Source organism: Aethalodelphis obliquidens, unplaced genomic scaffold (assembly GCF_003676395.1).
Source record: "Aethalodelphis obliquidens isolate GAN/ISIS:26980383/991018 unplaced genomic scaffold, ASM367639v1 scaffold10, whole genome shotgun sequence".
In the NCBI taxonomy this organism is placed as follows: Eukaryota; Metazoa; Chordata; class Mammalia; order Artiodactyla; family Delphinidae; genus Aethalodelphis; species Aethalodelphis obliquidens.
In genome coordinates this window covers 13,872,237-13,893,832 of record NW_020837954.1, presented here as the reverse complement: position 1 = coordinate 13,893,832, position 21,596 = coordinate 13,872,237, and the positions used below count along the sequence as shown (strand labels likewise).

At 40.9% G+C, this 21,596-nt stretch overlaps 1 protein-coding gene across 1 annotated transcript in view; it reads right to left on the bottom strand.

Annotated features, from left to right (window-relative positions):
- TTC6 (tetratricopeptide repeat domain 6) overlaps positions 1-17,807 on the bottom strand; it is a 208,006-nt gene extending 190,199 nt beyond the window's left edge. Inside the window, exons 1-2 of the mRNA XM_027111731.1 lie at positions 17,610-17,807; positions 5,642-6,601 (exon numbers count right to left, since the gene is read on the bottom strand). Of these exons, the coding sequence (XP_026967532.1) occupies positions 5,642-6,601; positions 17,610-17,807 (1,158 nt within the window). The remainder of the gene's footprint in view (positions 1-5,641; positions 6,602-17,609) is intronic.
- Between the last annotated feature and the right edge of the window lie 3,789 nt (positions 17,808-21,596).

Here is a 21,596-nt window from a genome sequence, read left to right as displayed (position 1 = left end):
CCCTGATGTCAATGCTTTTCAACTTACTGACGTTCATTTTTATGGACCAGATATGGTCTTAGTATATGTCACATGGACAGTGACAAAAATGTGCCTTCTGCTGCTGTTAGGTGCAGTGTTCTAAAAATGTACATTCGATCCTGATGTTTGTTGGTATTGTAGAGTTCTATATTCTTGGGAAATTTCTATCTAGTTTTCTATCAATTGTTGAAAGAAGGGTGTTGACATCTTCAACTATGACTGTAGATTCATCTATTTCTCCTTTCAGTTTTTACTTCACATATTTTTTCAGCTCTGTTGTTTGGTTCATACAAATTTAGGATTGCTTTGTCTTCTTAATGGATTGAACCTTTTATCATATTATAATGCCCATTGTGTCTCTAGTAATTTCTTTGTTCTGAAGTCTACTTTAACTGAAATTAATATAGCCCCTCCTATTTTCTTTTGAAGAAGGTGTGCCTGATGTTTTTTCATGCTTTATTTTAAACCTGCCTATATCATTATACTGGAAGTATGTTTCTTGTAAACAATATATAGTTGGGTTATATATGGAATCCACTTGCCAATCTGTGCTTTCAATCAGTTTATGTAGACCATTTACCTTTAATGTTGCTATCGATATATTTGAGTTTGAAACTGCTACCTTATTTCTTGTTTTCCTTTTATTCTCTGCTTTTTGCTTATGTTTACTTTTTACCTGCCTTCCTGTGGGTTACTTAAAATTTTTTAATTCTATTTTGATTTATCTATAATGTTTTTTGAGTGAATCTCTTTGTATAGCTTTTTTGGTCATTGCTCCAGATAGTACATTATATATACATAACTTATTACAGTCTACTGGAATTGTTATTTTCCAATTACAGTGAACTATAGAAACCATATTCCCTTTATATCTATTTACCTTCCCCTATTTATAATTGTCTTAAATATTTCTTCTACATACATTTAAAATCACATCAAACAGCATTATAATTTTAGCATCAACCATCAAATACATTTGAAAAGCTCAGAAGAAGGAATGTCTATTGTATTTAGCCATAGTTTTTGCTTATTATATTCTTTCTTTCTTCCTGGTGTTTGTTCCAAGTCCTTTCTTCTAATCATTCCTTTCTGTTTAGAGAACTTCCTTTAGTGATCCTTTTAGGGTAAGACTGCAAGTGACAAATTCTCTTAGCTTTCCTTCATCTGAGAATGTCTTGATTTTCCCTACATTCTTGAAGGATAATTTGCCTAGATACAGAATTTTGGGTGGACAGTTCTTTTCTTTCAGCATTTGAAAATGCTGTGCCAATCCTTCTGGCCTCCATGGTTTCCAGTGAGAAATCCCGTCATTCAAGTTGCTTTTCCCTATACGCAACACATTGTTTCTCTCTCATTGCTTTCAAAGACTTTTTCTTTTTCTTTAGTTTTCAAAAGTTTGACTATTACATGTTTTGGTGTGGATTCCTTTGGGTTTCTTTGGTTTGGGCTTTTGTCATTTTCCAGAACTTTGATGGCAGGAAGGTTAGATCTTCTGTTATAGTCCCACAAGTTCCTGAGGCTCTATTTTTTTCCCCCAGTCTATTGTCTCTCTGTTGTTCAGACTGAGAAAATTGTATTGTTCCATCCTTGTGTTCACTGATTCTTTCCACTGTCTCCCCTCAGTTCAGTTTTTGAGCCATCCATTGAGTTTTATTTCAATTACTGTATTTTTTAGTTCTAAAAATTTTCTTTGGTTCTCTTTATATGTTCTGTTTCTTTACTGAGACTTTCTATTTCTCTGCTAAGACTTTCTCTTTTTCTCATTGTTCCAAGTGTGCTCATTATTATTGCTCATTGGGGCTTTTTTTTTTTTTTTTGAGGGCCTCTTTAAAATCTTTGTCAGATAATTCTAACATCTCAGTCATCTCAATGTTGGTATTCATTGTCTTTTTTTATTCCAAGTCTAAATGTTCTCAGTTCTTGGTATAAGTGATTTTCTATTGAAACCTGGACATTTGGAGTATTATGAGAGTCTGGATCTTATTTAAACATTCCTCTGAAATTGCTCTAGTAGGGGCAGTAGGAGGAGGGCCAAGGCTGCCTCATTACTGCCAGGTAGGGGTAGTGGTCCAAATTCCCAGCTTGGTTTCCACTGGCACCAGAGGTAAGGGGCTCCCTGCTATTGCTGGGCGGGAGTAGGAGTTCTGGCCCCCCACTAGGCCTCTACTGATACCATCCTGGTGGGGAGGGACAGAAGTCTCTCATTACCGTTCCCTACAAGGCGTCCAGTGACACTAAGGGGGGGGGGGGGGTGGGTAGGGTAGCCTCTTTACTGCCAGGCAGTGTTGAAAGTCTTGACTCTCCACTAACACCACATCATTAGGGAAGGAGTTGGGGTACTTTGTTTCAGCCTGGTAAGAGTGGAAGTTTAGGCTCCCCCCTCAGCCCTGGCTGGCAGGGGTGGGGATAGGGCCATAGGTTTTTCTGTGGTGTTTGACTAAAGTAGCACAGTTATTGTCTAAAAGTTTCATCTTGCTAGGCTGCCCCTTTCTTGATCCTTAGCTAAAGAGAGCAGGCTTTGGCTGGGGCTTTTTCTGTCTGCACCCATTGGCATTCTTAGGTTGCCAGCTTCTTTAGCTCCAAATCTGGCAGACATGAGACCAAAAGAAAACCTGAGAACTCATCAGGTTATGTGATTCCTTGGATCCCAAAGTCCCTAGCCAGTCTGCTTCTCTCCACCTTTTGGAGTCTTCTCATGTTTGTTTTATAAATAACATCTAAGGTTTGTACTTAGTTGTACTTAGCAGGAAGAAGAGGCAAAAGTACATCTATTTCATCTTCCCTAAAGTTAAAGGCAGGCATAAGTTTTATGATAAAACATTTGCTTGTGGGCTATACATTATTTGTTTAAAGAAGACCTTGGGACATGAATTCCCTCTTACGTGGGTCATGTTAAGCCATTTTTCTTTTGAGCTATATGGCCAAAAACAACTACACATGACAGAAGCCAGGATGGGCTGATTCCTTCATCCTCAATTAATATCTGGAAGGTAGTCTCTGAACTTCAGTCTCATATAATTAGAATGTATTTTGTGAGTGATAGTATTGAACTCCTCAGTAAAACAAACATAGGACCTTATAACATTTCTATCCCTCCTACCATAGTGTATGCATACTGTTTAAGACAGTAGGTCCTAACTAGATGGGAGGTTAAAAGGGGAGCAATTTTGCTCTTCTCCCCAGGGTCTCATTCAGCAACATCTAAAGATATTCCAATTGTTATGACTTGGTGGTGGGGAGGGTGACGAGAGGATCATACTACTGGCATCTACTGGGTAGAGGCCAGGGATAATTCTAAACATCCTACAATTACAGGACAGCCACCCACAAAGAAGGATTATTCAAACAAAAAGTTAAGTGCCAAGGTTGAGAAACCCTGGTTTAGATGTTTGACCTACATTTGACAGCTGAGTTTCATCTTTAGATATTCTGTGTACCTTTTGGCCTATGTAATTGTTTGTGGAACTCTGAATGCTAGGTCTGAAAGGGCTCTGCCCAAACTCTAAACAGAGACAGCACACCCTACCAGGACTGTCTTATCCTTTGGCTTTCCCTCCAGGGACTGGCTCCAAATTAAGATGTCTAAAGTAAAGAACCATATTCCTTGCTTATCATGGAGAGAACATTGTTTATATAAACTCCAAATGTTTAAAACAAGTGTCCTTATTGTAATCTTAAGAATTTTTAAAATCATAATTTAGATACCACTTTTACACTTGCATTCTCATCGCTTTCTCTTACCTACCCAGCCATAGCCATTTCGACAAATTCCCCATTGTTCTCTTCTCACCCTAATAAAACTTCTGAAACCAAGACAATGCAAAGCTCCATCTTCTGGAATTGTTGGGTGGGGGGCAGGCAGAGGCAAAGTTTTAAAAGCAAGAACAAAATCTAGCTACACAAAAAAATCAATACAATGGAAGGCAGGATGGGACTGAGGCATTTGAAACTGGCCAAGTCTTACAATGCGGGGCTAGTTAGTGACCCTGGCTTCTGACCCTAATCCTTCAGGCCACTCTCCTACATAAAACAATTCAGGTAACTGAAGCACCAGAAAAGGATACACAAGAGAAATGGAATACCAGAAAGAACAGAATTCACTGTCCCAGGGCCCAATCGTCACTGATACAGTCCCTTCTTATATTCTATTCTATTTGAACCCTTCAAAATGTACTTTCTCTATGGGGCCTTGCTCTAAAAGTGTAACTTTCCCCAACTGTACAGGACCTCGAGCCAGCTTCTAATACAGGCCCCTCTTCATGTCACATGCCTTGACTATGTCACAGAGTTCTTCTCACAGGGGCAGGCAATGAGGCTTTGTTCTCTCCATTGAGGCTCTCCAGTGTGCATCCCTGATTCATTTTCTGTTAGGCCCACAGAAAACCTAATTAGAAATACCCATTTTGAAACGGCCTGAGCAGTCACACTGATCTTGTTCAGTAACCGTATCGAGGTATGGGTCTTAACTGAAAACATTTGTCCCATTCTGCCGACAAACATTAGGTCAAAGACGACACTGGGGACTCTTGTCCTTACACGTTTTTGTTTCCCTAATGGGCTTTAGGATCACATTCCTTAAATCACAGCCAAGAGTATATTCTGGGCTGAAACTATTTTAAAGACATAATGTGGCAGCAGTATTCTGTGTACTAACAAGAGGTTTGGAGCTGCAGCCAAGAACAGTAATAGAATCTTCTTCCCCCCTAAGTGCCATTCTCATTACCATTCTCAAAAAAAAAACCTCTCTCTCTCTCTGTCCTTTCCTCCTTCCCTTCTTCCCTCCCTCTCTCCCTCTCTCTCTTTCTGTGTGGGACTCAGATTCCCCTGCTATTATTTTTACTTTGAAGGTCCCTGTCAAGGCAAAGTCTATATAATGAACAAAATATCTTAAACTGTGACACTATCTAGCTTTGCTCCCTGCTGGGGACACATCACAATCAACAAATAGCCAGCCCTGGCATGGTTCCAGTCTACTCTCTGGGGTGTGACAGGCTGGGATGGAATCCCAGCTCTGCTCTGCCTTAGTTGCAGGACTGTGAGCCAATCCTCTTAACCTCACGAAAGCCAGGAAGCCTCTTACGTAAAATGGGGCTTTCATGGGTACCCACCTGATGGGGTTGTCATTGGGACAAATAATCACTTATAGTCGCTATAATTGGGAAGACCTAGAAAGTAAATTTTTTAAAGATATTTTAGGAGAACGGTTTTCACTGAAAATAGTACAGAACTCTTGTAAATTCAACTTATTAGTAATATACTGATCTTCTTAAGATATAGATTCACTGTTAATAATAATAAACTGTACAGAAAAATACTCTTTCATATAAAACATCTGCTAAATCAATACTAAATAATCACAAAGACTTTGAAAGGAAAGGTTACCAGCGATGCATTACTCAGGTCTAAAAACTAATGTTCTTTGTACCAGTTTTTGAAATATACTCTCAATTGTTTTCACTTTTTAAAGAGGATATACTCCCTCGATGGAAAATTCAAAGAACCTGAATAACACCCCAGCGTTTTGTCTAGCTTATAACACACCACATGCACTTATTTTATGTTTGTATCCTTAAGTTACATTTACCCAGGAGAAATACTACTCTCCTTTTGGGTCACCTACTTCCATTTTAATGTCGTAGTTCTGGCCGAGGACGCTCTGGATGAGCTCTTTGATGCTCGGGTTGGAGGCCTGCTGGGCCTCGGACTGAAGCGGGGCGATGATCTCGATGGATGCCGGGATCGCTCGCACGGGCTGCGGGTCCGGCGGGGCGGCCTCCCGCGCGTCACTCGGCGGATCGCTCTCGCGGTCGGTTTTGGAAACCGACACGGGGGCTTCCCGCGACTCGCCGCGCGAGCCCTCGCGCAGGAAGCGGGTGTGAATCCTCACTTCACTCCGCCGGCCGGCCGCCTCCGAGTCTCCCTCGTCTCCGGACAGGGAGCCGCCCTTCGTCTCTCTGGCCTTGCGGGCCTCCGCGAGCCGAGCCGGCTCCTGGCTCGCGTCGCGGCCCCCGGCCGGGTCGAGGACCGGCTTGGAGCCCGCGGGCCGTGGGCTCCTGGCGCCCTGGTGCGCCCGGACCTTCCCCCTGGGCGCAGGTGGCGGCATCAGGACCACGGGTCTGGACGTGCCCGCCCTGGAGGCGATGACCGGCGGCTTCTTCTGGGGCCAGTGCCGGAGGAACGCGGAGCTCCGCAAGTAGAAGTCCTGGGGGCAGAAGGGCTGGGTCTTCCCGGAAGCGGCCGCCTCGCTCGGGCCCGGGGGCCGCGCTGCGCCTCGGGGCGCCGGCTGCGGGAGGGCCGCATCGAGGGGCGCACGGCCTTTGGCCCGAGGGGAGTCTGGTAGCTTTTGGGGTCTGGCGCGGGAAACGCTCCACTTCCCCCCATGCCGGGCCGGACCGGGGACCCGGAGGCCGAAAACAGGGACTTCACCCACAGCCGGCTTGGAGGCCAACTTCTCCTTGAATCGGAGAAATTCCTTTTTAGTCTCCTTGTGAACCTTCTCAATCTCTTTAAAGATGTACGATTCTTCTTTGTATTTCAGTCCAAAGTGCTTAGAAATCGTGGACATCTGGACTAATTTGTCCTGTGAAATAACAGTAAATTAATATTATACATATATATATGAAAACTACTGATAAACAAAATTCCAGCTCAGAAAAGCTTCTCATGGTAGAGCGCTCACTGTGCTTGCTGAAGCACGATGGGTAGTATTCGTTTATATCATTTTAAGTCCAACTATTGGCCTTTTCACAGGAATAATGAAAAACCTTTAAATCAGTAACATTTTCACAGTGAGAGTTTCCGAAACCCCTACTGGGTTTACTTTAACGTTTCTTTAGACTATAATGTAGTGCCCCAATTCCAGGCAAGAGAGACCACACTCCACATAGGCCTAGAAAATCTAAAGTAACCCTGCCAAGAAGAGAGAACAGAGGTCAAATGTGGCCTCGATCCTACCTGCAAACATGTTTTTCAACTGCTCAGCGTTTTTCAAAAATATTAATTCATAGCCAACGATTTTAAATTGAGAGATTTTCATATAAAATGCAGATTTGCAGTTTCTCTGGAAAAAAAAAAATGAAGGCTCTGGCAATTCAAGACCCAAATCCCTACTCTTGTGGCAGGGTAGCAATTTCCCTTTACTTCTCCAGCTGGTCCCAGGTGTCTCCATTTCTTACCCAGCCCACTTGCCTCAATGTTTGACAAGAAATAAAGCAGAGTGTATGAAGGGCGAGAGGTGATCAGCCACAAGGTAGGCTGCAGTGAGATCAGGAGGCCTTGAATGCCGAGTGTTTGTACTTTTTCTGTGGGCTACTGGAAACCATTCAAAAACTTTTAACAGAAAAGTGGCTTGATAGGTTCTGGGGCTTGGGGGATACTAATGTTAAGTGGGAGAAAGAATAGAGAGAGGGCAAGTATGAGTCTGCAAGGCCTAAGGCCTGGGTTTGGTAACAGAGCCGAGTGAAAATACTATATAAGGTAAAACTGATAGGATCTGGCCAATGACTAGGAATAAATCAAATAGCAACTTTGAATCGCTTTGATGAAGTCTTGGTCATAACCAAGTACATAAGAAAGCTGTTGCTAGTCACTGAACTTTACGCTTAAAAACTGTTAAGATGGTAAATTTTATGTTTATGTGTATTATCACAATGTAAAAGAAAAACTTATGCTATTCAGCAGAGCCAGCTATCTATGATTACAAGTGAATTTTGAGATCTTGAAAGCAAGATCAATACCAAAAGCCAAGATAACAAGAAATACAAGAAATACAAGAAATACAAATAGAGAATGACAGAGTCTTCTGACATTCACAGGTGGGAGGTAGGAGGAGCTAGAGCAATCACAGAGTTGGGAAAATGAGAAGAGAGTTCCACAGAGCCCAAGGAGAGAAGAGTGTCAAGAAATAAGGGTAAAACAATGAAAATAAAAGCAGAAAGTAATAAATTAGAAAAACTAATTTACTTATTTCTTAGAAAACGCAAGGCCAAGGTTCTTTGAAAATAAAATAAAATAATAAAGCAGAAATACCTCTGGAATATCATCATTATTTGCAAATGTGATTACCTAGAAAACATAAGCACTAAAAGAACTGTTTAGAATTATAATAGAGGTCTGCAAGGCATTTAAATTTTTTAAATTAATACCAAAAAAAAACCCCAATAACTTCCTTTACACCAAAAGCATAATGGTAAAATTCCATGTATAATTTATTTAAAGGAGTAAATATCTAGGAATAAACATAACAAGAAATGTGCTGAAACTTCATGAATAAATTTTTTAATTTTACTGAAGGACATAGAAGAAAGACTCTACTAAATAGGCAGTTAATGTTCCTTGGTAAGAAAACCAAATATTTTAATTTTATCAGGTCTTCCCAAAATACTGTACTGGTTTAATGCCATCATAATCAAAACTGAAAAATGATATTTTGAAATTTGAAAAGTAATTCTGGATTCATTTGAAATAATAAACAGGGTAGATTAGCCAAAATTTTGAAAAAGAGAAATGAGGGAGCACTTGTCCAGCAAGATAATTAAAACTCATATGGATATAAGAATTAAAATTGAAACACTGCCGATAGAATCCATATGTAAACTGAATGAGCAAAAGAATTAAGAATAATATGGGTTATATTATAATAACAGCATTAAATAACAGCATTAAAAAGAAGAATTAATCAATAGATTGTGCTGAGGCAATTGTTTGACTATGATGGGGGTAGGGGTGGGTGGTGAGGGGGATCACTGCATTTTATGCCAAAATACAATGGGTTAAAACAAATATGGAAAGAAATATTTTCTTATGTTCCTTTGCATTTCTTTGCTTATCACCTGTCCACATTTCTTGGTTGAATTTCTTTTATATCACCTCATAAGAGAGTTATTTTTACAATTAGATTTCTTCGTTTATCATGTAGTGAGAGCAATATGAAGAAAACATCCTCTTTAGCCTCTAAATAAAGTCATATTGCTTTTAATCACTAAAATAGCCATTTTTGTTTCTCCAGTTCAAGACCCTGCTATATGACAGAGCTCTCATCTGGGAATCAATAAGCTTTCTTTCTCCACCCAGCTCCACCACTGACTAGACCTTGGACAATTTAATACTATCCATAACAAGATTTCTTATTAAAAAGTGAAAATAGGGCTTCCCTGGTGGCGCAGTGGTTGAGAGTCCGCCTGCCAATGCAGGGCACACGGGTTCGTGACCCAGTCCGGGAAGATCCCACATGCCGCGGAGCGGCTGGGCCCGTGAGCCATGGCCGCTGAGCCTGCGCGTCCGGAGCCTGTGCTCCGCAACGGGAGAGGCCACAGCAGTGAGAGGCCCGCGTACCGCAAAAAAAAAAAAAAAGTGAAAAAAATCATCTGTTGCCTCTTTTCCAAACTGTAGAATATGAACATTAGAAGTGACTTCTAGGGCTTCCCTGGTGGTGCAGTGGTTAAAAATCCGCCTGCCAATGCAGGGGACACGGGTTCAAGCCCTGGTCCGGGAAGATCCCACATGCCACAGAACAACTAAGCCCGTGAGCCACAACTACTGAGCCTGCGCTCGAGAGCCCGCGAGCCACAACTACTGAGCCGCATGCCGCAACTACTGAAGCCTGCGTGCCTAGAGCCCATGCTCCGCAACGAGAGAAGCCACCACAATGAGAAGCCCGCGCACCACAATGAAGAGTAGCCCCTGCTCACCGAAGTGAGAGAAAGCCTGCACGCAGCGACGAAGACCCAATGCAGCCAAAAATAAATACATTAAAAAAAAATGAAATCACTTCTAAAGCCCTTAAGGAAGTTTCCTTATTTAAAAAATGCTGTAAAATCCCCCTCATAGTGTTTTGGCTGTTTATTGTTTGCACAGGTGGTAATATGCTCATACTGACACCATCCGCATTTCTTCCTACAAAAGACTGAAAGGTAGTAACTGGAACAGAGTACAGACCAGAAACACATTAGTACCTGGTGGGAATCTGATTTGACTCTCTCAACTGCACTTCCCTTTTGTTTCTTAGTTCCTGCTTTGTATTCCTTTCCAACTTCTCTCAGGCCCTTGGTTTGCTATTGAAGTTTAACAAGTAGGTCATTGTTCAATATTTCTCAGTGCATTCCCTTGAGTTCTTCATAGGAAAGTTGTTCTTTATACGTAAAGATGAACCAATAGGAAATGGAACTTCTATTGTGTTTTCAAGGTAGGTGGTATCCCATTGTTAAATGGGCCAATCCATCAAAGCCAGTGCCTTTATCACCCCCAGCCACACCTTAACACTACAAAATGTATAAAATGATTTTTAAACATCCAATCTCATGGGAAAATAACATGTTCTCTTTTTTTTTTTTTTGCTAGCAATTTATTAAAAGAAAGAGACCAGTTCTGGTTTGAAGATACTCAAGGAAAAATAATGTAGCTGTCCCAAAAGGAGGAAGTACTAATCTACATACTAATCTACATACATACATGTACTAATCTACATCTACATACAGTACTAATCTACATACAGGGTCACACCTGCTGCTCACTATCTAGGTTGACTGTTTACCCTGCACTTTGAAATGGGACACAATGTGCTTGAAATCTTTGCAACCTGAGCAGTAATTTCACTCTCCTCTTCCTTCCCAACTGTTGGAACTCTCTGCCTTTTCCTTCCTCCTCCACCAGGAGGTTCAATGCCTGAGCAGTGAGGTAGTCAGAAAGGCCAAGAGCCAGCCTTCTCTCCTCTCCCGCCAAGTCTGGTCAGACATAAAAAGGAAGCTCTTGGCCCAAAACAGCTAAAGGTCCAGGGAGGGCAACCTGTGTGAATTCTCTAGACTCTGAGACTCTGCTCTCTGGTTCTTGCAGGTGTGGTTGTTCCTCCTGTTAGAACAGAAGATCCAGAACTCTGCTCTAGACTCTAACTAAAGGAGAAATAAATAAAGCAGGTTACCAGATGACTTGGTTCCAAGTCACATGAACACCTCACACAGCGCCTAGCCCATCAGAGTATTGCACTGGGAACTGAGCCAAAGCCCCAGCCGGTTATACGAATTAGTTGTCCTTGACCTCTTCCTATATATAGTCACCTATATACAGGCACTTTGGTGGGAAGAGTGACCCATTAAGGACAAGATTTAGGTTCTCTTGAGTCCATAGCCAGATATCTCAATTCACTTCCTAAATTTCACACCAACATCAACTCCCAACACACAGCAGCAAAGTTCCAGAAGAAATGTCCAAAGACAGCCTATCTCATCTAGTAAAATCTTCAGCATTGCAAGGAAGATAAAAATATTCTGAAAACCATATTTGTTTTTGTAACATCAATGGTAGAAATGAGATCTGTTTGCACACTGATTATAATTTATGAAAAAGTCTAAAAGGAAATATACAAATATTTTAATGATTTGCTAAGACACAGGATAACAGCAATTTTTTCTATTATCCCACACTTTCTATCATACGTGTTTTCTGTCTTTAATCCTAATAATATCAATAATAGTAATTAACACATATTGTGCTGGTTTAAAAGTGATATAGAAAATAGAGAGAACCTGGGCTTCCCTGGTGGCACAGTGGTTAAGAATCCGCCTGCCAATGCAGGGGACACAGGTTCAAGCCATGGTCCAGGAAGATCCCACATGCCACAGAGTAACTAAGTTGGTGCGCCACAACTACTGAGCCTGTGCTCTAGAGCCTGCGAGCCACAACTACTGAGCCCATGTGCCACAACTACTGAAGCCCATGTGCCTAGAGCCCGTGCTCTGCAACAAGAGAAGCCACTGCAATGAGAAGCCCGCACAACTCAACGAAGAGTAGTCCCCACTCTCTACAACTAGAGAAAAGCCCACACACTGCAACAAAGACCCAACGCAGCCAAAAATAAAAATAAACAAATAAATTTAAAAAACAAACAAAAAATAAAATAAAATAGAGAAAAGATGTTTTTAAGCTCAGAAAAGATTTTTTTCTTAACTATTCAGAAGCCCACGGAAATTTCAATGACTATAAAAACATAACTCTTTATAACCATTAACTAGAGTATGTCCATACCCTGTGAATACATATATATATACATACAAAATACATGCATACATAAATATCTAATAGGTAATAGAACAGCAAAATGCTCTCCCTGCCTTTTTCACCTCCCCATGTTTTATCTTTCCTTCTTGGACTTCCTTCATCTAATTGCTTAAATAGCCAAAACAGGAAAATGAAAGGAGGGGTTTTTCTTAATTATTATCATCATGCTTTTGACATGTGAAATGTTGCATGCTCTCAATTTCAAAAACACTTTGTTGGAGTTTCACATCTACATTTACAGACCAATCCTACATTAACAATAATTTATAAACTCCAGACAAAATATAAAAAACAACTACCTGAGGATTCTTAGAAGTAAACAAAAGCAGGCAGGTTGTGGAGAAGAGTTAAAACTTATAGAAACACTGACCTGAAGGTGAGTTTCCAGGCTTATTGTGGCTTTTCCCTAAATGCCTTCCATACTGAAGGATGGCATAATGCAGGTGGCAAAGACTTTGATAGAAAGCTCTTCCTCATTCTGGCCAGAAGAATTAAAGAAAAGAGCCCAGGCAACAACCACCACTGAGGAGTGAGAGAGAAATCCCAGAGGAGAGAGAGCCAGAGAAGTTAATCCCCCAATTCTGTGCTTAAACCCCACACAAGTCTAGACTCACCTCTGAACATTACACATATGGGACAAACTCAAAGCTCAATAATAGTACCTAACACTTATATTGTGCTGGTTAAAAATGATATAGAAAATAGAGGCAAAGGCTTAAAGAGCTGAACTGAGATTTAGCTGAACTTAACCTCCAACCACAGAGAACGAGATGGAGCTTACAGCGAGTCTAACCTGGTGAACTGCCTGCTAAATGAAAAAAGTAAACATTCTTCAGAGGGATATAACAGAACCCAGAGTTTACACAGTCAAACATTCACAATGTCCAGGGTATAATCAAAAAATACTTGGCATAAAGAGATTCAGGAAAATGTGACCCAATGTCAAGAGCAAAGATTAACGGATGCCAGTCCAAAGATGACCCAGCTGTTGAAATTATTAAACAAGGACTTTAAGGCAGCTCATAGCTTAACTATGCTCAATGAAGTAAAGGAAAATATGTTAAAGAGGAATAAAAAGAGAAAATCTTAGCAGAGAAATAAAGAAATAGAAATTTTATATCTGAAAAAATATAATATTGTCAATAAAAATTTTACTAATGGAGTGGAGATGTCAGAGAAAAGAGTCTTCCAGAAAACTGGAAGATAAATTAACAGAAAGTATCCAATATTTAAAAGAGAGAAAAAAAAGTTTTAAGAAAAAAAAAAAGTCCTCAGAGCCTTGTGAGGAAATATCAAAAGCTCTAACATATGGATTATCAGTATCCCAAAAGGAGAGGGCAGAATGGAGTGGAAAGAATATTTGAAGAAATGATGTCTGAGAATATCCCAAATCTGGAGAAATACATAAGTTTATAGATTCAAGAAGCTTGGAATAAAGAGGATTTTATTACAAGCTCGATAAAGAAAATCCATGTAAGCTGCTGGAAACAAAAAACAAAGATAAAATACTGAAGGAAACAGAAAAACAACACATTAATTATAGAGAAATAATTCAAATGACCATGGACTTCCCACAAAACATCCCTGAGACCAAAGGACAGTGAAACAAGATTTGTAACATGCTAAAAGACAAAAGAACTGCCAACCCAGAATTAGATATCTAGTAAGCATATTATTTAAAAAATGAAAGCAGGGGCTTCCCTGGTGGTGCAGTGGTTAAGAATCCACCTGCCAATGCAGGGGACACGGGTTCGAGCCCTGGCCCAGGCAGATCCCACATGCTGCAGAGCAACTAAGCCACAGCTACTGAAGCCTGCATGCCATGCTCCACAATAAGAGAAGCCACTGCAATGAGAAGCCCGCGTACCACAATGAAGACCCAACGCAGCCAAAAATAAATTTATTTAAAAAAAAATGAAAGCAAAATGAAGACACATTCAGATACAGGAAAACTAAGAGAATTACTCACCAGCAGACTAAAACTACAAGAAAGGTTAAAGAAAGTTTTTCAGGCTGAAGGGAAATTAAAGGAGTGGAAAATCAAATTTTTCAGGAATGAATGAAGATCAGAAATGGCAAATATCTGGGTACATTTAAAAAAACATCTTTTATCATGTTTTTAAAAATTGTATGAACATTGTCTCATGGGGTGTTTGTATACATATGACAACATTGTCTCATGTGATGTTTGTATACATAGATGTAATGCATATGACAACTAAAGAGACTGGGATGGGGGTGGGTAAGGGAACTATGGTTGTTAAGATTTCTGCATTTTATGTGAACTAGATCAATATTAACTCTAGACCATGAAATGTTAAGGATATATATTGTAATTCCTAGAGAAAAAATTTTCTTGTGGCTTGTGGGATCTTAGTTCCCTGACCAGGGACTGAACCCAGGCCACCGCAGTGAAAGCACTGGGTCCTAACCACTGGACTGCCAGGGAATTCCCTGAGAAACAATTTTTTAAAGTAAAACAAAAAGGTGTAATAAAAAAGTTAATAGATAATAAAATAGGAATACAAAAAATTATTGAATCTTAGAAAATATTTTAGACTTAATAATAGTAAAAATACAATATATCAGAATGTGTGGGGTACAGCTAAAGCACTGATTAGAAGGAAAAGTACAGCTTAAATGCTTAAATCAGAAAGAAAAAAAGGTCTAAAATCAATAACCTAAGTTTCCACCTTAAGAATCTAGAAAAAGAGGAGTAAAGTATACCCAAAGTAAATAGAAGGATATAAGTATAAGGACATATATCAATCAAATAGAAAACAGAAAAGATAATTGAGAAAATTAACAAAGCCAAGAGCTAGTTCTTTAAAATAAATCAATAAAATTTTTATAACCCCTAGCTAGACTGTTCAAAAATAAAAGAGAACAAAAATCACCACTATCAGCAATGAAAAAAGGATTTCACAACAGACCCTAAAGATAGTAAAGGATAATAAGAGAATATGATAACTTTATGCCAACAAATCCAATAATTTAGGTGAAGTGGGCAAATCTCTGAAAACTGCAACTTACCAAAATTAAAATAAAACAAAAAATAAAATAAGAAACTGAAAATCTTAATAGTTCTATACTAATCAATGTAGTCATTGCCAAAAATCTTACCACAAAGAAATCTCCAGGACCAGATAGTTCTCTCAAACACTCAAGAAACAAATAACATCAATCTTACACAAATATTTTCAGAAAATAGAGGAAGAAGGAACTCATTTTTTGAGATTTGCATAACCCTAATACCAAACCTGACAAAGACATTCTTTTAAAAAAGGAAAATTATGTACCAATATCCTTCATAAACATAGATGCAAAAGCTTTTAATAAAATATCAAATAAATCTGAAAATATACTTTTGAAAAGAATAATATATCCTGATCATATAGAGTTTATCCCAGAGTTAAAAATTGATTTAACATTTAAAAATCAATATAATTCGGGCTTCCCTGGTGGCGCAGTGGTTGAGAGTCTGCCTGCCGATGCAGGGCACGCGGGTTCGTGCCTCGGTCCGGGAGGATCCCACGTGCTGCGGAGCGTCTGGGCCCGTGAGCCATGGCTGCTGAGCCTGCGCGTCCGGAGCCTGTGCTCCGCAACGGGAGAGGCCACAACAATGAGAGGCCCACGTACCGCAAAATAAATAAATAAAAAATAAAAATCAATATAATTCACAACATTAACAAAGTGTAGGAGAAAAAAAGTATGATCATTTCAATAGATAGTGGAAATCACATGAAAAAAATCCAACACCCTCTATGATAAAAATAAATAAGTAACTCTGGGAAAACTATGAATCGTAGGGAATATCCTCAATTTGATTAAGAGAATTTACAAAAAGCTTGCAGCTAACATTTTATTTTTGCTTTCCCCCTAAAACTGAAAACTAGCAAAAATGCCTTGACTCTTAACACATCTATTCAACATTGTACTAGAGGTCCTAGCCATTGCAACATGACAGGGAAAAGAAATAAAAGGAAGTAAGACTGAAAAGGAAAAAGTAAAACTGTCCCTATTTGCAGGTGACATGATTTTTAGGTTAAAAATCTCAAGGAATCTACAAAACAATTACTAGTGCTAATGAGTGAATTATCTAAGTCATACAATACAAGGTTAACGTACAAAACCAATTGTATTTTTATATACTAGCATCAAACAATTGGAAAATAATGCCCCCCGAAACATAAAGTACTTAAGAATTAATCTAATAAAGATGTCTAAAATCTCTACACTGAAAATTCAAAACACTGCTAAAAGAAATTAAAGATCTACATAAATTTAAGAACCATGTTCATAAACTGAAAGACTCAATATTGTTAAAATGGCAATTCTCCCCCTAAAGATCTATAGATTCCGTGCATTCCCAATCAAAATTACAGCACAGCAGTCTTTTTTCTAGAAACTACAAGCTGATTATAAACTGTATACACAAATTCAAAGGTCTTAAAACAGCTAAAGTGATTTTTTTTTAAAAAAGTAGAAGACTTACACTACCCAATTTCAAAACTCACAGTTTATTCAGTAATCAAGGTAAAGGTCCTGGCAAATCATTATGCTGCGTAAAGGAATCCAGACACAAAAGAGTATATATTGGATGCTTCCATTTATATAAACTTACAGAAAATGCAACCAATTCTGTGGTGTTACACAACAGATCTGTAGTTAGTTGGGGGCAGTAGGAGAGGGTGAGAGCAGGGGTGGACAGCAAAAGCAGTAGAAGAATGAAAAAGGTTCTGTTATTCTGATTGCAGTAATTGTTTCAAAAGTGTACACATCTGTCAAATCTCATCAAATTGTACACCTGAACATCATACAAACCATAGATTTTGTACAGCTTATTGAATAAAAATTATACCTCTATAAAGTTGTAAATAGGGGGAAAATGTTAAACTTTTATATTTGAGTGTTAAAAATAAAAAAGAATTATTGAACTTCTTTATATCCTTGCAGTGGTAGTCCCCAATACATTGACTGTGGATCTGTGGCCTTCGATACCAAATAATTCTTGAATTAAGCCTAGAGTGTCCCACTGCCTACCGAAGAGTTTTAGGATCACACTCAGGAAACAGCTCCCTATTCCGAAGTTAGACACACTGACCTCAGTGGGGGAGGTCACCTAACGGTGTTTAAGGTTTGTCCAGAACAACCAGCCCCCTGTCAAGGGATAGCAGAAAAGGTCAGGGAGTTGGATAATTAAATTCCCTCCACTGTGACCTTTCGCCCTCCCCACCGCCCCTCCGATTCCTCCTCCTTTTTTGCCTTCCTTACTCATTCTTTTCCCTACAGCCCAGTCATCACAATCTACCCATTATTGCCTCCCACCAGATTTTCACTCCTCTCAGCTCCTCCTCAACCCTTGCTCCCAGCCCCAATCCCTTCTCCAACCTCAGCCCTATTTTCCGCCCTGATTTTCGTGGAGATTAGAGGGGCGGAACAAAGGAGACAACTTCTCCGCCCCAATATCGCAGCCACTCCTTCCCACAGCCTCCCAGACGAAGTTACCTGCGCCGCAGTGCGCGTCCTCCTCTCACCCGCCTCCCGGGGCGCCTCTGCTCCCATTCAGGTGGCGGGGAGGTTGTCAGGGCCACGGCCCAGCCCAGTATCCAACCGGCCTTTCCCGGTCTGAGCTGCCGGGTGGGCTCGCACCAGCTCTCTGGGAAGGAAGAACGCGCGCCGTCGCCCAGCAACAAGCCGCGCGCGCACCTTCGCCCCGGCCCTCGCGGATTCATCCGCGCTATGGGCTACCACTCGCGCGTTTCTGCTCGCAGAACCAGCTCCAGGACTGCCTTGGAGTCTGAGCCCAAACTGTTGAGAGGCCTCACCTCCCCGGGCGGTGTAGACGCTGGTTCCAAAGAGTGTCCTGGAGTAGTGTCCTAGATCGCTGCTTTTGCCCAGCTTAACCCAGCTGCTTTCTTGGCACTCTTGTGGTTCTTTCTACGTTTAAATGAATACTGGACTACAAGAATAGAAGTTTTGTTTTGTTTGCGGTACGCGGGCCTCTCGCTGTTGTGGCCTCTCCCGTTGCGGAGCACAGGCTCCGGACGCGCAGGCTCAGCGGCCATGGCTCACGGGACCAGCCGCTCCGCGGCACGTGGGATCCTCCCGGACCGAGGCACGAACCTGTGTCCCCTGCATCGGCAGGCGGACTCTCAACCACTGCGCCACCAGGGCCGCCCAAGAATAGAAGTATTCTTTTCTTTTCTTTTTTCTTATTATTTTTTAAAATATTTTTAAGCCGTATGTCTACACTACATGCCAGTTAAGGGTACATCTGGGGGGCAGGGTTTGCCATGCTCTCCACCTAGAGCCCAACTCTTAAACATAATCTTAAAATCAAAGGCATGATATTCAGACTTCTGGAGAGTTCCTATTAAAATACCGGGTTCAACCATATTCAGAGTTTTTGATGTCCAAGATAAGAAAGGTTATAAGGAGCAAAAATTGGCATTATCTATTAAAGTTGAATATCCACAAACTCTATGACCCAGCAATTTCACTCCCAACAGAAATGCATGCACATGTGTACCAAGAAACATGTACACCAATATTCATAGCAGTTTCATTCATAATAGCTAAAAACTGGTAAAAACCCAAATATCCATCAAAAGCAGGATGCATAAATTAATTGTGGTATATTCTTAAATGCAATACTATACTTGAAGGAGATGAAGAAACTTTCTCTGTGTGGACCAACAAAGATGAATCTCTAAAAAATGTTATGTTGAACTAAGAAGCCATACCCAAAGGAGTACTTACTGTACCATTCCATTCAAATGAAGCTTAAAACCCAAGCCAGCAAAAACTATAGTGCTTATGGATGCATGCTCAGCTGATGGAGTACAAATAAACACAAGAAAGTAATAACTGTAAGACTCAAGATAGTAGTCATCTCAGGAGGGGAGAAGGTGATGGTGAGTGGGTGGGCAGTATAGGCAGAGTCTTGAGCTGCTAGCACTGTTCTAGTTTTTAACGTTGGTGATGGCCGTTTGAGTTTCTTCTTTAGATAAAGCATTCTCTGTCTTGCTCATTTTCCTGTGCTATATCTCATCATTGTTTAAAAAGGCAAAAAGAAAAACCACTAGATGAAATCATATAGATGATAGTGCTTTGCTCAGTACCTGGTACTTAGCAGGCCCTCAAATGTTTATTTTATATTCCTCTACTCTCTACTAACCTGTCTTTCTCCAAATACCCAAGCAACTAATAAACGAGATCAAGAAAGTGGCAAATAAAACCTTCTGGAAGTCCTCCACAGGACTCCAGATGCTGGAGGGGGGGGGGCAATATGCTTCCCAGAAGTTCAAGATAAAAGAATCCTGTGTACAATTCCCTGGTGCTGGGACTCAGAGCAGCCCACCTGTGGAGGTGGATGCACTCAGGCATCCTTAGGCCTCCCTGAGGGAAGCTCCTGCTCTGTAGGCATACAAAGCTAGGTAGGGATGCCCAGCTTTGCCACTTGGGCAAGTTGCTTCCCTCTCTGGGTTTCTGTAACCTCATCTGTAAAATGAAGATAATACTCTTACCTCGAAGGTTTGTTGCTTTAACCCCTCACATAATGCGTTCAAAAATTGTTGCTGAATGCCCAGGATCAGCATAAATAAAACAAATATACTCAGAGTTTGCTCCCCTGCTAGACCCAAAGCCAGCCTTGCCTGCAGAAAGCAACCACCACAGAAACCCTGGAGCCTTCACAACTGTACCCCACCATGGTGACAAGGAAAGAGTAGAGCCTCTTGATGAGTTATATGAAGATCACAATGGAAAGAGTTAAAGACATCGTATTTGACTTCCATTCCTCTCCTCATCAGTTAGATCCCCACAGGGGACAGATGGCATGCTCAAAAGACAGGGGGTTGGGGGGATACACACAGAGAATGGAAAGAACTGTTTACAGGGTATAGGCGGGGTTAAAGGGAACTAACATTCAAGGTCTAGCAACAGCAGGAAGGTATTACCACCCTTGATCTGAAGGGGAAAAGGGGTAAAAAAAAAAAAAAAAAGAGGTGTTAGCAGAGCCTGGTGAGAGCTGAAACTGGGAAGAAGAGCTGCTTGACAGGAGCTATAGACACAGAGGCAGTTAAGGACAAAGCCACACTGATGCAGGGAGAAAGCAGGAGTAAGTACTCCTACTGTTCTGGCCTCCCATTCTCCATGCCTGCATCATTATCCCCACATTGGCCAAATCCAACTGGAAGTCCCATGGCAAGGAAAACTGGGTAATGGGCCCCATAGAGATTGGCCTCTGGGGCAGAGGACAGAACAGAGGAGGGAGCTCAGAAGAATAACAGAGAATGACTAGCAAAGTCTACTACCCAAAGTTGCCTGTACTGCATTAATCCACAGAAACTAATGAACTGAGACAGCTTCCCCTGCCTTAGGGTCCTCCCTGGCATTGCTTGCCCCAGCCTGTTCACCTACTTTCCCTGTGGTGACCTAATTAACATATGCCAGGCTTCCCTCCTGACCCTGAACTCTGATTTGGCTCTAACGCCTGAGCTTACAGAGTTCAGGAATGGACCCCTGGGAAGCTAGCCATCACCCTTCCCTGGGGTGTCTCAGAAGTCTGGCGCCAGGCCTGATCTCAGGGTTTTTAAGGTAAGATAAAAATAGCAAGCACAGAGCAGAAAGAAAAGTCTGTGAGTAAGACTATCCACTTGAAAAGAAAAGATACAAATAACACTAATAAGCCTGGTCCAAAGCAGGTGTACCTGGCTGAGAACTAAGGATTTATTTTTCTTGGAGGTAGTGGATGGTATTTGACATTCCAGTTACACTTTACACTTCCAAAGGGCTTTGCTTAGGTGTTCTCCAAGTATGGTAATGCACTAGAGATTTTGCTGAGTTTGGGGTCAGACCATTTTTTTCTAAAGGTAAGCATGTAAGACTGTTGGATATGCTTTGTAGCCTAAACACTGAGCTTAGAGAACCAATGCTTGGTTTATGCTTAGAAAAACTAACAACTCTCCCTAAGTAAGCTGTAAAAACAGAAGCTGCATTTAGCTAGGGATCCCTTGCTGCCTGAGACTTCTGTGTACCAGCCCACTTCCCCTGAATGCACCTCCCCCAATACCAATCCAAGGAAAGTTAATAAGCTTTGAAGATGTGTTGCTTTTCTGTCCTCCAGGGAAGGAACGATTTTATTTTATCTGCCTGGTTCTTATTAGTAAGTGAAGCAGAATTCAAAAACTTGAACCTTGCTAGAACCTTGTACACAGGACCTTCTTAGCCCATCCAAGCTCTGTCTGAAATATGTGGGCTGTTATTCATAGGAGCTCCAGGGATTCACCCCAAAACTTTAGCTCTTCCAAGCCTCCTCAGTAGGAAGGGTTAATCAATTCGTGGATTTTCACCTCATCTGATGAATCTATATGTAGCTGGCAAAATCCTTTTGTGGCTTGGTCTTTTCATATACTATAATTATCTGTCTTGATCGCACCTCAGTGTCCCACTAAGCTTTCTTGCACATGCAAAGTACTGTTTAGGGTCTTCGATATTTGAAGGGTCAGACATAAGTCCAG